The sequence below is a fragment of the Nycticebus coucang genome, chromosome 11 (genome assembly GCF_027406575.1).
Source record: "Nycticebus coucang isolate mNycCou1 chromosome 11, mNycCou1.pri, whole genome shotgun sequence".
Lineage (NCBI taxonomy): Eukaryota > Metazoa > Chordata > Mammalia > Primates > Lorisidae > Nycticebus > Nycticebus coucang.
In genome coordinates, this window is record NC_069790.1 from 88,449,741 (window position 1) to 88,466,461 (window position 16,721).

Here is a 16,721-nt window from a genome sequence, read left to right on the forward strand (position 1 = left end):
CCGTCAAATGATGAATAGATAAATAAAAGATCATATAGCCATACCATGAAATATTATTTGACAAAAAAAAAGGAGCATGAATGAATCTTGAAAACATTACCCTAAGTGGAAACTGCTGGATCCAAAAGACCACGTATTGTAGGATTCCATTTGTATAAAATATCTAAAATAGGGAAATGTATAGAAATACAAGGTTGATTAGTGTCTGGTGGGGGCTAGAAGGCATAGGGGCTTGAGGAATGATGGCTAAGGGTGTGGGATTTCTTTTTGGGGTAATGAAAATGTTACAAAATTGATTGTGGTGATGATTGCACAAATATTTGAATTGAACCACTGAATTGTTCACTTAAAAAAATATTTAGGGAAGTAGATAGAAAGCCATGTATAAATATCTTAAGATTAAGAAATCATATTCATCATTTTTAAAGAAAATCAAACTCTAAAATATTTTAATCAAAAATAAAACTATGTGGTGAAAAGATCTGGTTTTTACATATTTGTAGATATCTCACACAAAGTTATTTTATTCACATTTATTAAATTTTGGGACCTAGCAACAATGATTTTATTTTATTTGTACATATATTTCTTCCCCATGTCCTCATTCAGATTTCATATCTAGGTGAGGTTCTAGGAGATCATAACCACAACAATTTGAGTAAATTCAGATTACTCCCTTTCCCAAATGTATTAGTTCGGTATTTTCAAAAGCACTGAAGAAAAAAGTTTTGTGGCCTAAATACTAAAGATGAGTTGTTGACACAATAGAAACCCAAAGAGAAAATTCCCAGTCTTCTATTTTATACTAATTGTTCTAAGAGTGCCAGGTGATTTATCATAAGAATTAAATTTAGATGCCAAATTCAGTTCTGTCCCTAGAAATATCTCCATGACAACCAACTCCTAATTTCTTGCACACATTGCTTTGGGGGTATTTTGAGAGTTAATATGATTAGTCAATTATTAAGAATTCCAGCAGTAAGAGTAAGTGAGGATTTAAGGAAAGAAAAGCATTCTTAGCATTTTATAGCAGTAGGTATCCCAGCACAGAAAGGACTAATGATCAACTAAAAAGGCATTTGCATCTGTGCTACAACCTCTGCCCAAAATTCCAAGGGGTCATCTCCCTTTTCCACCCGCCTTCCTGTCTTCTGTCGTTTGCTCGTTTTCTATAGCAGGCAGTACTCATCCTAGGCCGTGAATCACAAATACAGCTTGCTAAGCTGTGCCAGTAACATGTTTTCTGTACCATCAAAAACTGTTCCAAACGAGGAAGCTTTCTCCTTAGGCACACTTCACTTGTGCAACCAAGATAACCGAAAACAAGGAGTAATTGGCAAGGCAAATATATTACGAAATTTGTTTTAGTACTTTGACTCTCAAGTGGCTCTTGGGAGCTCAGAATTGAAGCTTTTTATTGGTACTTACTCTCATGCTCCAGGAGTCTAGCAGTTGAGTGTTTAAGAAGGTCAAGCCTGTGGATTCTGGCATTAGATAAAGCTCTTTGGAAACCTGCCTCTTACACTTTCTAGAAGCTAAAATTCTCTGTCATTTTAAGGAAAATAATAGTACCTACCTTATGGGATTGTTGTGAGGAGTAAATGGAATCTCTATTTAAAGCACTTAGCATCATGCCTGAGTTAGTCACCTATTCAAAGTATCATATATATGGGGCTCTCCAGATACAAAGTCTTAACAGGGGATGTGCAGATCCATCAATTCAAGTCCAGAGGTGCTAAGAGCTTCTTTATGAAAAGAGAAAGGTTAATTCTTTCTGGGAAATGAATAACTGGAAGAGCTTTGGGTATTTGATAAAGTCAAAGATGATGACCTAGTAATTAAGAAGGGATTGCTTATTATAGATATGGGAAATGGTATTCAAGAGCACGAGGAGGTAAAAGGGAGAAAGGGCTCTGGGAAACGATTGTCATGTAGCAGGTCTGAGGAGACCGGGAGAGACCAGGAAGACAGATACAAAATGCAGATATTTATAGGCAGGTTCATAGTGATGAATAATCTTCAGTGAAGGGGAAAACAGAGTTAGAAGATCAAGACAGGCCAGTGTTTTGTGTTGTTTTTGACACGTGCATGAGAAAAGGAGTTGTTGTTTTTTTCTTTCACTTTTGTAGTTTGAAGTGATTGGCAATGATCAAGGAAAAGGGGGGATGGGAGGAGGGTGTAGAAAAAAATGAGAAGTGGTTAAGCACCAGAAGAGAGTGAAGACTGCAAAACTGGATAACTGAAATCTGGATAATTTAGGATAGAACCTTTGAGAGTCTGATGTCTGATTTTCTGCCCATAACCAGTGCCCATAGGGAGGTGGGGCTGGTAATTGAACTTCTGTTCCCTTTGCCTACGAAGGTCACAAATACCTATTGGATCCCGAATTTAGGAAATAACGATAGTTTCCGTCCTTTCCTATCCTGACCAAGTGACCTTTGATCCATCACTTACCTTCTGTGCAAATATAGCCACCCTGTTTAATGGAGATGTTTTGAAAGTGTTGTGTGTTTGGGTTGAACAAATATCAGACCAAAGATGTCATGATGTTTAACCTTTAGGGCTCTGTGTGAGCTTGATTGGCTTATCTATCAACAGTCTGCTCTCCGAGAACAATCAGGTGCTTTGGGTATCTTCCCAAACTATTACAGGCTACTCGGCTGTGTTATTGTGCTGAAGAAAAAGTTTAATCTTGTTCCCTGGAACACGTATGTTCCTTATAGGACCCAACAGTTCACTACTCCTGTAATGTTCATTCTCATTTACCAGCTGAGGTAGAGATAGTAGCAATTTAACCCTAATCTCGCAGATGCCTGTGTATTTCCTGTGATTTCGCACCATTGGCAAGTGAATGTGTTTTCAATGGAATGCAAAAGGCTGTTAGAGACGTCTGGCAGTTTTGCAAAGTAGATTTCAAGCCTGGAGCTGTGCTCAGCCTCCCACACCCTTGGGTATGTGCAACCCAACGGCCTGCTTCAGAGCCGAGGGCTCCAACACCTTCCTAAAATCCAAGTGTTCATCTAAGATAATCATCCTGATTATATCCCAATGGTTGTTGATCACACTCTAATCACACACTAATAACTCGTTATTACTGGGTTCTCAGGACAAGGCAGGTGGAAATTATACAGCCGAGCAACATTCCAAAGTTAATCCCAACACCTGAGAGCAGGAAGGACACCAGTCACCAAACCTCATTTCCCAGGCAGTAGTAAAACCATCAGTCCTTATTTTAAAGCCAGGCCAAGACATAGAACTTTATTTTTAATCCAAGTAATAACTTCTTGTGGGACGGTGGTTTATAAAAAAATACAGCACGTCATTTCGAAGTAGCTTGGGTCTTTTTTTTGACCTCAAAAAAATCTATAAATATGACATAAGAGTAGCAAAGCTGGAACTAGTTCCAGGTTTCCAGACTCCCTTGTCACTACTCTGACCATTATTACCCCAAGGGAACCTCTCCCGTTGTGGGTGGAGAGCAGGCAGATGAGAAGATGGGTTAAAAAATAATCCAGAATCTTTGGAGTGTGCATGGTGTCTTCTTTCTGGGGAGTGTTTTGGCTCCTCCAGTTCCCAATACAGTTGTGAAGATCTGTCTGCATGTGCTGGCTGATTGATTGAAAGATCTCCTTCCCTAGAAACCATTAGAAGATCATAGGCAAAAGTCTGTCTTGGAGGTTGAGATAAATTGGCTTCAAGGCAGGAGATTAGAAAATGTCGTATTGATTTATGATGAGAGGAGCTGTTGGGTCTTCAGTTCAGACACTCAGAAGCTCTTCTAACCTCTTATTACCGTCACCAGCCACATTTTACACTCACATTAAAACTGAGCTTATTGGAATCAGGGTGTTTGCTTTTTTGTTTCTCAGGTTGTGGTTTCTCGATCCGGATCCTCAACCCCTCATGTCAACTTTCACCTGGATTCCCACCCTGTGTCTCCAGAAGTGATCGTGGAGCACACAGTGAACCAGAACGGCTACACACTGGTTGTCACCGGGAAGAAGGTAAGCGTTCCCACAGGACGTTTCCCTGGATGGATGTGGTTCTTCCCGAGTGGGTATTTACAGCTAGTGTCACTTGGTGCTTCGTAACTTCCCTCTTCATCTTAGGGTTGCTTCTCCTCCATTAAGTTCTTTCCTGAGTATTCTGGAAATCTTCTGAAATCAAATCCATTTTTTATTCAAGGAAGATTGGACCTAAGGGAGGTCTTTCTCAAAACGTCTTCCTTTGTCCTATATTTCTCAATGAGAAAAACAAACACAGAATGAGAATTACAGTCCTAAAGGCGGAACTCTAGTGCAGGCAGATGAATCCTGGAAATGTACATTGGAACCTGACTCCAGCCAGTAATCCCTTTACTCTGAGAGGAGAACTTGCATCTTGATGCCAGAATGAGATGTGACCTTACTTAGTATTTTTCAGTGTGTTTTCCCACAGCTTAAATTATACTTTCTTGTTATTTCAAAATCATCTCAGGGCACAATGTCTCTGCTATATAAAACCTTCAACACTACACGACAGTGCTGTGTTCACAGGACAGTAATGTTAACTGTTATCACATACCAACAATCCAGGGGGAGGAAGGGATTCAACTCTAAAATTTTAATCACTTAACCATTATGCCAAGATTTGCACACAGAGTTGCTGTCCCTAGTAGACTCCATAAAATGATATTTACGTGTATCATTTATGTGCTCTGTTTTTACTGAAGAAACAAACCAACCAAAAGCCCTTCTAGAAGCTCTTTCTATTTCATTTCTTCACAGATCTCCAAGATCCCACTGAATGGCTTGGGCTGCGAACATTTCCAGTCCTGCAGTCAGTGTCTCTCCACCCCTCCCTTTGTCCAGTGTGGCTGGTGCCATGATAAATGTGTGCGATTAGAGGAATGCCCCAGTGGCTCCTGGACGCAAGAGATCTGCCTGCCTGCAGTCCACAAGGTGGGAATCTCTGTCAGCCGTGGTAAACACTCGGGCCTTGTGGTAAACACAAATCCCACTAGTGAAAAATAGTTCCAAATCAAACTATTCATTTAACTGAGAGACGTCAGTCAAAGCTCCGCCTCCCTCCTGGCTTTGTCCCCGGGGTGGCATTTGTGCCTGTCGTCCCCTGAGTCCTGCACATGAAGTACTTATTTCACGCTCACTGGGTTCTCTCTCTGGGCTCAGCTTTCCCTTCATGCCACGTCAGAGCGGTGGCTAATGAACGACATTGCTCCCCATTTTCTCACACTGAGACCTGTTCCCTGCTGACACACCCATTCTCTGATTCCCCACCACCTACATTATCCACCACGTGCCCAAACATGAGCCTCCACCACAGAAACACACCTGCTTGTGGCATATCCTGGAACTCTGAACTGAGCCTGCCAGCTGGTCATCCCGCCACACTGGGGTGCACAGAACAGGGGGTATCTTCCTCTCCCAGGCATAGATGGCATGGCCTTGTCTCTTCACTGATGAAACTAGAAGCTATTTCCAAAGGGTGATTGGGAGGCGAGTGGGTTACCACCCATGGGTGGCTGTGAGTCTGCTTTCAATGCTCCTGGAAGAGAAGTAAAGGCTCAACTGATGGCTATCCTGACATGTATACCTCCATGAGCCCTTTGATTTTTTTAATTCATTCCAAAAATATCTATCGAGTGCATACCACTTGGCAGGCTCTCTTCTAGACACTGGGGGATACAGTTTGGAGCAAGACCAATGCACCTCTTGCTGCTTACAGAACTCTGCTCTGGCAGTGGACGGAAGTCGGCCATGACAGAGCAGCCGCGCTCTCTGATTCTGTTGCTTGTTTGCATGAATATACGTTCGACACTATGCACATCTTTATGGCAATTTTTAAAAACTTCTTGGTCCAAAACATTTTGCTTGAAAACACATCCCTGGTGAGAACACAGTATGTATTCTCTGCCTGCACGTAGAACAGTTGGACTTTAGAAAATGTCTCTTGTGAAAGATTCAAGGTAAAGGTCTTGGTCGCCTGGTTCAAGCCCAAGTAAACAAAGTGAGAGTCAGAACAAGAACAGCCCCCCAAACACATGACTGTTTTCATTTAGTTACGGTTTGCAACAAGATTTGTAGTGGGTGACTGGGTTTTTAAAGCAAGTTATTTTCTGTTAGGTGTGACACAATTATTAAGACTTAGCTTGATCAGCCAAAGAATAAACTAAAAGAGAGTTTTATTTTAGTTCAAAATAAAACTAAAATATTTCTTACAGTTATAAGAAAATAAATTTAAATCTATACTGTAGTATTTAAGCATTTTTTTTGTTGTTATTGTTCAATGTACTTTTAAAACCACATGCAATTTTATACTTTTATAAACACACAGCCTTAGAGACACAAAGGATGTGAACTCAGCCACTCCATGAAGGAGATACAGAGCATATGTGTGTGTGCCTGGGCAATGAGATCACAACAATTTCATTTCAAAAACAACCAAGGTTGCCATCTTAGGTAAAATAAGCAGGTTCATAACCTGTACAAACAAAACCTTTAATTTTGACTAATGTGCTTTCTTTTACTTCATCGTGAAAGCTAAATTAAAATGACTAAAACTAAAGTAAATATTTTAGGACTTTCTGGAACCAGAGAATCTCTTACAATGTTTGAATCTCCCTCCTCTCCCCCTTCCTAACTCCCGCACTCCACAGTTGGCGATTTTAAAAGGTTGCATAGTATCATGCACAAGTTGGTGGGGCTTAGGCTGCGGAGTTAGAAGGAAAGCAGTGCAGCTGAGTCCATAAATCCCTCTCGCTTCATAGTTGTTAGGAAGATTTCATGCTGCACTAGACCGTGACATTTAGCATTCTTACTGCAAAAAATAAGACAGATGATTCTTCTTTTTCTTATCTGTCTTGAATTCTACAAGCACAAAATCCAGCTCGTGTATAGAGTTTCACTCTGCAATACATGCACGTTAACCTGCTTCTCAAGGTAAATGATGTTCAGTGGCTGAAACTCATTGCCATTCCAGATCTCAGAGATTTTAGAACAGCAAGCCCATTATTTTGTTTCAAATGTGCCGTCTAATCTCTTACTTAAAAAGCAAAGAGAAATGCTTCAGAAAAGGAAGAGCACTTTCCAATGTATTCTGAAAGTTAGGATGAAATTATCATATCTTGAGTTCAATCCCATTGAGACCATAAAACTTAATTAATCAGAAGACTCCAGATAAGAAGTAACACAATATCTCATAAGAGGCATGGGGCATGCAGGCAGCACACTGCCATCAACATATTTGTGACTTTTTTCCTACTAAAGAGCAAAGGAGGCCTCCGTTCCAAATTTTCATTTTTAAGGTCTTTTCATTTTCTTTGTTTCCCCCTTTTTTTGCTTTCTTGTGTTTTATCTTAATGGGTTCTTAAAACATGATTCTTTTAAAATACTGATGGGATGGGTTCGTCAGTGGTGTGATCTTTCACCTGTGAGAGGACGAAGTCTGCCTTTGTGGCTCTATCTCCCCTATCCAGACAGGTAGGAGAAGCAGCCTCTGTGACTTTATGCCGGCCACTCATTTCCTGCCCTCACAGTTTCTCTGCCCTTCGGGATAGCTCACAATTTGCCAGCACATTGTTGGGTCCATCCAGGGGTGTGTAGTCCATGGCAGCTTCCTTCCTTTTTCCCCACAAGCTAGGAGGGGAATGCTCAGCCCAGAGAGAGGAGCTACACAGAGGGTTTGTACTCTCCATTTCCATGGTCAGTGCCCCAGTGGAACAGTTCTCAGTGTCTTTTCCCAAATCATCGCCCCATCCCTTTGCCTCTTATAGAAAACGATGCTGATGGTGTATGTAGAGTGACAGACTTCGGTCTTTACACGGAAAGAGGGCATGTGGGCAGTGGATCAGCCACCTTGGGCAGCTGTTTCCAGTGGGGAAGCCTCCTCTTTAGAAGAGCGAGCAGCAGCTGTGTGACGGTCTCCGGCTGCATAGCGTCCTGGGAGGGTTGGATGTCTTTTCTCTCCTACTGGATTTCTAACATAATAATAATAAACAGACCTTTTTTTTTTTTTTTTCCTAGCAGTTCTCATTTGGCTAGACACGGACGAGGTCCATTTTCATGAAAGGCACAACTGTGTAATAGATTTTTATGGGTAAAATGGCTATCATAAAAGCATTAAGCTAAGACTTTAAAGGGGCTTGGTAACAAGGGCAAGTTAAGACTTTGGTTTGTGATTATTTACTTAAGAAGGCTGGGAATGTTTGCAAATTTGAATTTTACTGAATGCCCATCTTAATTGTGAAAGAATTTCTTTTAGCTGCTCACAAAGTGGGCTTTAGCAAACACCTTTACTGGGTCTGAATTGCCTCTGTCTTGGTGCAGTGTTTTCCCACCATTGTACTTTACAGCACAATTTACAATATGTCCCCCCAAAGGAGCATTTCCTTTCTCAATTGTCACAAAGCTGCTGAGGAGAAGGCTTATTTTTAACTGGGAAATGTGTTTTGTTTTAATAGTTTTAGCCTCCAAGAACGGCTGTCTTAGAGAGCTCTTAGGTGCTTAATGCTATCTTATATCATGGTTGCAAAGTTATAGTAATAAATGCACATTTTACTTTTAACCATCAAAAATGAGCTTGCAATAATAAAATGAACCTATGATTTATTTAACATGAACATCAAGGAAAAAAATCAATCCTAAAATGAGATGTAAAATAATGCCAAGGGAGTTAGCTATAAAAATTGTTGCAATACCAGTTCTGGGCTCTCTCCAGTTCTGTTTTTCTCTATTTCTAATAGAAATAACTTACTGTATGTATTAAATATTACATAACTTCAAAAGGCTGAGTATACATCAGCTAGTATACATCAAATAGTGACCATATTTAAAGAATAAAGAAAAATCTTAAATCAATAATAAATGTGAATTAACAGATATGAAGAACTAGATTCATTTATGTGTTGGTGCCTGGCACATAGGAAGTGCTTTATGGATAAATAATGAATGAATGATTGTCAGATATGTATTGAACACTGTGTGTTTGATATTATGATAGCTGGTGAATGCGATTGGGCAAATATTGGAACCGTGCTTTATAGGACCCTTGAAAGAGCTTTAATTTAGAGGTTGTTCCAGAGGCCCATGAAGGAGTTATAATCAGAGTTTGGTAACAGTCTGGGGTCCAAAGCGACTCTATTCCTCCCCCTAAAGACTCCTGGAAGATGAATTCACTTCAGAGTGGCCCAAAAAGGCCTTCCTCCTACTCAGGCTTAATCTGCTCTTTGTTCCATCTATGAATCTCCTAAAGACAACTTGTTTCATCAGCATGTCTAGTAGTTTTAATATTTGTTCCAGAAGCTCTGATATTTGTGACCTTTTCTCCTTTATTGAAAATTCAATTTTTACTAGATGTGGGAAAATGAAAGAATTTCAGATTCTTTTATGTTATATATTTTGTTCATTTGTTTTCCACACACATTCACACGTATGTAAAGTAATAATATGTCAGATTTCTTTAAAGTTCTATTTTGTCCTTGTAGGTTTTCCCAACTAGCGCACCCCTTGAAGGAGGAACAATGCTGACTATATGTGGCTGGGACTTTGGATTCCGGAGGAATAATAAATTTGACTTAAAGAAAACCAGAGTTCTCCTTGGAAATGAGAGCTGTACCTTGACCTTGAGTGAGAGCACCACAAATACGTAAGGACAAGTGCTTTGCTGGGGTGTGCTGGGAAAACAGCTTTTGTTTTTGAATGAATATTTGTTTTTAAAAAATTTGCTCAAAAAGCTGATCTCTTGAATTACAAAGGGTTTTGGCCCATCACATCCCTTGTGGGATTTTTTTTTTTTTTTTGGTTTTTTGGTTTTTTAATCCCATTTATTTACCAGGACTAAGGAGGGTGAAAGGTGACAGGACCAGGTGTAGAAAAGAAGACTGCAGCCCCTGGGAAATCTTTCCATCATTTCTGTAACAACTCTTCAGAAACTGTCCAGGTAGACTTGAAGGAGCAGCACTAGTAGCGTTGGTTGGAGTCACTTCATCTTTAGAGTCTTCCAAGATAGAGTCTCCAAAGGTTTATTCTGTAAAAATCAATAAATAACTCAGTATACTTCCTTCCTTCTAAATTGCTTTCTAAGCAGCTGAATCAAGTTTGAGACTTTGGAGATGAATTTAAATTTATCTTTAGCTACTATTCACTGGCATTGTAATATCTGAGGTGTGTCTCATTTAGACATCCCAAAGTTCCAGGAAGTTAACAAGGCCATTTCAGGTTTGACAAAGGAGGCACCCGAAGTTCAGAGAGGTGGGATGTAATTTAGTAGCGGTAATCCAGAGAGTAAGAGGTGAACAGACCTTTGCACTCAGCTCTTCTGATCTAAGACCTGTACTTATTCTACTGTGTTCTACATATGCCTTCCATAAGCTCTGAATTCCATAATCAACAGAGAATCTAGAAACTAGTAGCTATCATGTAACAACAACCTTTAAAGTTTTATGGTTGAATGTTTGTGGTTAAACATATTCCATCAGGTAGTTGTTTCACATCTTATAATAGAATTATAAAAAGGTGTAAATCTATTTATTCTATGAGTCCAAAAACATCAATTAATGCCATGCCTATTAGCTTAATGGCAAAATACATTCATTCTAGGAACCTCCCTTGTAAGTTCTCCAATACTCTTAATCATCACATTATAAATTAGGACCTGTAGGGCAGCACCTCAGTGGTGGTACCCTATAAATGTATTAATTTATATTAATGTAAATGGTAATAATTACTATAATAATTTATAGGTGGTACCCTATAAATGTATTAATTTATGCACTGGCCCCATATACCAAGGGTGGCAGGTTCGAGCCTGGCCCCACCCAAACTGCAACCAAAAAAAAAAAAAAATAGCTGGGCATTGGGGGGGGGTGCCTGTAGTCCCAGCTACCTAGGAGGCTGAGGCAAGAGAATTGCTTAAGCCCAAGAGTTGGAGGTTGCTGTGAGCTGTGATACTATGGCACTCTACTGAGGGAAATAAAGTGAGACTCTGTCTCACAAAAAAATTGAATAAAATAAATAAATAAATTAGGACCTGTAAAAATGAAACATAATTTGTTGTCTTCTTTAAAAAGTTACTTAATATAGCTGGGCGTTGTGGCGGGCGCCTGTAGTCCCAGCTACTCGGGAGGCTGAGGCAAGAGAATCGCTTAAGCCCAGGAGTTGGAGGTTGCTGTGAGCTGTGTGAGACCACGGCACTCTACCGAGGACCATAAAGTGAGACTCTGTCTCTACAAAAAAAAAAAGTTACTTAATAAATTATATTTACACTTTTTCAGAACTATAAGATCATTGATTCAAAAGTAATTATATGGACTTCCCATCACTTTAAGTATTTTAAATAAATATATGACAAGTATAACCACAAAAATGTACATGTTGAAACATTTTTCATGAAGAGATTGGCTTATAGTTAGCCTATTATTTCATATGCCACTGAAACACCATTTCTCTATCTTCTTTTAGGACAGTGGGTAAATTTAGCTTAATACACATTCATTCATGTTAAAAGTGAGAGTAGTAGTGATTGGGCCCCTAAATATAACAGAACAATCTCAAATACAGTAGCAGAATCAATAAAATAAGAATAGCAAACAATTATGTATTGCTTATTGTGTGCAAGGCATTATAGCAGAAGTTACCTAAATTAATCTCTGCTTTACTGCAGAGATTAAAAATCAGGAGGAACATTTCATAATTACTTCTGACTCAAAGGTAAAGAAAATGAAGGTTGGAAACTGTTAATTAGCCCAAGGTCACACCCCTCGTAAGTGGTAGGGCTAATATTTTACATCAGCATTGGGCCCAAAGTCAGCCCTCATCTACTCTGTTATCTTAAGTTAAAAGCAAACTTTCTTAGCCTAACATCACTGTTGTAGTAATTTTTTTTCCATGTCAACAAATAGATTTTTTTTTTTTTTGTAGAGACAGAGTCTCACTGTACCATCCTTGGATAGAGTGCCGTGACTTCACACAGCTCACAGCAGCCTCCAGTTCCTGGGCTTAGGCGATTCTCTTGCCTCAGCCTCCCAAGCAGCTGGGACTACAGGCGCCCGCCACAACACCCGGCTATTTTTTTTGTTGCAGTTTGGCCGGGGCTGGGTTTGAACCCGCCACCCTTGGCATATGGGGCCTGCGCCCTACTGACTGAGCCACAGGCACCACTTAACAAATAGTTTTTTTATTAAATCATAGCTGTATACATTAATACATTTATAGGGTACAATGTGCTGGTTTTATATACAATTTGGGATGCTTCCATCAAACTGGTTGACAGAGCCTTCACCTCATTGTGTGTGCGTGAGAGAGTACTGGGTGATCACTGTTCTAAGTTCTATTCACTTTACTGAAATTGAAAAAGGAAATCAACAAAACTTGTACTTAGTACTTCTGGCAAGTATCATGCTGTGCTTGGCAAAGCAGGGAGGAGGTAAACACTCTGCCTTTAGATATAGCCCTACCAGGTAGCTATTTCTTTTTTTTTTTATTTAGGATTACAGGCTCTAGACACCAGGCCTGGCCAAAATCAGTATTTCTTTTTTTTTTTTTTTTTTTTTTTATTGTTAAATCATAGCTGTGTACATTAGTGCAATCAAGGGGTACAATGTGCTGGTTTCATATACAATCTGAAATATTCTCATTAAACTGTTCAACACGTAGCCTTCATGGCATTTTCTTAGTTATTGTATGTAGACATTTGTATTCTGCCTTTAGTAAGTTTTGCCTGTACCCATTCTGAGATGCACCATAGATGTGGCCCACCCATTACCCTCCCTCCACCCTAACCTCCCCCCTTCCATCCCCTTCCTTGGCCCTTTCCTCATAGTCTTGTGCTATAGTTGGGTTATAACCTTCATGTGAAAGCTATAATTTAGCTTCATAGTAGGGCTGAGTACTTTGGATACTTTTTCTCCCATTCCTGAGATACTTTGCTAAGAAGAATATGTTCCAGCTCCATCCATGTAAACATGAAAGAGGTAAAGTCTCCATCTTTTTTTAAGGCCACATAATATTCCATGGTATACATGTACTACAATTTGTTAGTCCATTCGTGGGTCGATGGACACTTGGGCTTCTTCCATGACTTAGTGATTATGAATTGAACTGCAATAAACATTCTGGCACAGATGTCTTTGTTATATTGTGATTTTTGGTCTTCTGGGTATAAACCTAATAAAGGAATTATAGGATCGAAAGGCAGGTCTATTTTTAGGTCTCTAAGTATTCTCCAAACATCCTTCCAGAAGGAACGTATTAGTGTGCATTCCCACCAGCAGTGTAGAAGTGTGCCCTTTTCTCCACATCCACGCCAACATCTCTGGTTTTGAGATTTTGTTATGTGGGCTACTCTTACTGGGGTTAGGTGATATCTCATAGTAGTTTTGATTTGCATTTCTCTGATGATTAAGGATGATGAGCTTTTTTTCATGTGTTTGTACATCGTGGGGCTGTCATCTTTAGAGAAGTTTCTCTTCAAGTCCCTTGCCCACCCTGAGATGGGATCACATGTTCTTTCCTTGCTAATACGTTTCAGTTCTGTATGGATTCTGGTTATTAGACCTTTATCGGAGGTATAATCTGCAAATATTTTCTCCCATTCTGAGGGCTGTCCACTTGCTTTACTTACTATGTTCTTGGCTGTGCAGAAGCTTTTTAGTTTGATCAGGTCCCAGTAGTGTATTTTTGATACTGCTTCAATTGTGTGGGGAGTACTCCTCATAAAATATTCGCCCAGGCTGATTCCTTCAAGAGTTTTCCCTGCACTTTCTTCAAGTATTTTTAGTTTCATGTCTTAAGTTTAAATCTTTTATCCAGTGAGAGTCTATCTTAGTTAATGGTGAAAGGTGTGGGTCCAGTTTCAATCTTCTACAGGTTGCCAGCCAGTTCACCCAGCACCATTTGTTAAATAGGGAATCTTTTCCCCACTGAATGTTTTTAATTGGCTTGTCAGAGATCAAATAACAGTAAGTAGCTGGATTCATTTCTTGGTTCTCTATTCTGTTCCAGACATCTACTTCTCTGTTTTTGTCCCAGTACCATGCTGTTTTGATCCCTATCGATTTGTAGTATAGTCTGAGGTCTGGTAGCGTGATTCCTCCTGCTGTGTTTTTATTGCTGAGTAACGTTTTGGCTATTTGAGTTTTTTTCTGATTCCATATAAAACAAAGTATTATTTTTTCAAGATCTTTAAAATATGACAATGGAGTTTTAATAGGAATTGCATTAAAATTATATATTGCTTTGGGTAGTATGGACATTTTAACAATGTTGATTCTTCCCAGCCATGAGCATGGTATGTTTTTCCACTTGTTAACATCTTCAGCTATTTCTTTTCTTAAAGTTTCATAGTTCTCTTTGTAGAGATCTTTCACGTCCTTTGTTAGGTATACTCCCAAATATTTCATCTTCTTTGGCACTACTGTGAAAGGAATAGAGTCCTTGACTGTTTTTTCAGCTTGGTTATTGTTGGTATATATAAAGGCTACAGATTTATGGGTGTTGATTTTGTAGCCTGAGACATTGCTGTATTCCTTGATCACTTCTAAAAGTTTTGTAGTAGAATCCCTAGTGTTTTCCAGATATACGATCATATCATCTGTGAACAGTGAAAGTTTGATCTCTTCTGACCCTATGTGGATACCCTTGATCGCCTTTTCTTCCCTAATTGCAATGGCTAAAACTTCCATTACAATGTTAAAGAGCATTGGAGACAATGGGCAACCTTGCCTGGTTCCTGATCTAAGTGGAAATGATTTCAATTTAACTCTATTCAATATGATATTGGCTGTGGGTTTGCTGTAGATGGCCTCTATTAGTTTAAGAAATGTCCCTTCTATACCAATTTTCTTAAGTGTTCTGATCATGAAGGGATGCTGGATATTATCAAAAGCATTTTCTGCATGAATTGAAAGAATCATACGGTCCTTATTTTTTAGTTTGTTTATGTGCTGAATTACATTTATAGATTTACATATATTGAACCAGCCTTGAGACCCTGGGATGAATCCCACTTGGTCATGGTGTATAATTTTTTTGATGTGTTGTTGGATTCTGTTTGTTAGGATCTTATTGAGTATTTTAGCATCAATATTCATTAGTGATATTGGTCTATAATTTTCTTTACTTGTTGGGTCTTCCCCTGGTTTGGGGATCAAGGTGATGTTTGCTTCGTAGAATGTGTTGGGTAATATTCCTTCTTTTTCTGTATTTTGGAAGAGGTTTAGTAATATAGGTACTAATTCTTCTTTAAAGGTTTGGTAGAATTCTGATGTAAAGCCATCTGGTCCTGGGCTTTTCTTTTTTAGGGAGATTTTGTATAGTTGATGCTATTTCAGAACTTGATATAGGGCTGTTCAACATTTCCACTTCATTTTGGCTAAGTCTTGGTAGGTGGCGTACTTCCAGGTATTGGTCGATTTCTTTCAGATTTTCATATTTCTGAGAGTAGAGTTTCTTGTAGTATTCATTAAGGATTTTTTGAATTTCCGAGGGGTCTGTTGTTATTTCATCGTTACCATTTCTGATTGATGAAATGAGAAATTTTACTCTTTTTTTCCTGGTTAGGTTGGCCAAAGGTTTATCTATTTTATTGATGTTTTCAAAAAACCAACTTTTGGATTTATCGATCTGTTGTATAATTCTTTTGTTTTCAATTTCATTTAATTCTGCCTTGATTTTGGTTATTTCTTTTCTTCTGCTGGGTTTGGGGTTGGAGTGTTCTTCCTTCTCCAGTTGCTTCAGATGTCCCATTAAGTTATTAACTTACTCTCTTTCCGTTTTCTTGACGAAGGCAATGCAGTGCTATAAATTTCCCTCTTAGGACTGCCTTTGCAGTATCCCAGAGGTTCTGGTAGCTTTATCTTTAGAAATGTTAAGCAGACCAAACATTATCCCTACAATTTGATAGGTTTAGACTTACATTATCACAACTTTTCAGTTGGTGAGGTCTACCCTCTCCTGCTTTGTCTGTCTAAATATTATAATACAGCCAATATAAAGTATAACATAATAATGGTACTGAAATAGAATTATACAGTTCTCAGCCTTAATGCTTACCTCAAAAGTCTGCTTACTATTCAGAATAGTCAACTCACAATTTAAAATTAATGTCCCTTCCTATAAAGCAGCCAGACCAGAAAAGGCCTTTGGATTTTTAATGTTTTAAACATTGTTTTTTTCAGATTGAAATGTACAGTTGGTCCTGCAATGAATGAGCACTTCAATATGTCCATAATTATTTCAAATGGTCGGGGGACCGCACAATATAGTTCATTTTCCTATGTGGTAAGTCTAAGCATTGCTTTTCCCATGAAGTAGGATATTTGATTTTTACTTAATCTATTTAGAATTATAAAATTCACAATAGCATGTTTTTGTTTTTATCTCCCCTTCAGGATCCCGTAATAACAAGTATTTCTCCGAGTTATGGTCCTAAGGCTGGTGGTACTTTACTTACTTTAACTGGAAAGTATCTAAACAGTGGGAATTCTAGACACATTTCAATTGGTGGAAAAACATGTACTTTAAAAAGGTATTGTTCATTTATTTTTTGTTGCATCTGTCAAATGGGATTAATGTTAATGTCTTTACCTGACAAATTAAGCAAAGGTTGTTCTTTTAGTGGGGAGGAATGTCAAGATTTGTATTGTTTACCCTCCTAGTGATAAAACTTCCTCCTTCCCAAATCCATCTACTCCTTTTTGCTGACTTTTCTATCCTTCTCTTATTATT

General features: G+C 38.8%; 1 protein-coding gene across 3 annotated transcripts in view; it reads left to right on the forward strand.

Moving 5' to 3' along the window:
- Nucleotides 1–16,721, forward strand: part of MET (MET proto-oncogene, receptor tyrosine kinase) — a 118,866-nt gene that overhangs the window by 62,441 nt on the left and 39,704 nt on the right. For all 3 annotated transcript variants that reach the window (XM_053609256.1, XM_053609255.1, XM_053609257.1), the window contains exons 4-8: nucleotides 3,870–4,004; nucleotides 4,767–4,940; nucleotides 9,482–9,642; nucleotides 16,172–16,274; nucleotides 16,385–16,521. In XM_053609256.1, coding sequence (XP_053465231.1) covers nucleotides 3,870–4,004; nucleotides 4,767–4,940; nucleotides 9,482–9,642; nucleotides 16,172–16,274; nucleotides 16,385–16,521 — 710 coding nt within the window. The remainder of the gene's footprint in view (nucleotides 1–3,869; nucleotides 4,005–4,766; nucleotides 4,941–9,481; nucleotides 9,643–16,171; nucleotides 16,275–16,384; nucleotides 16,522–16,721) is intronic.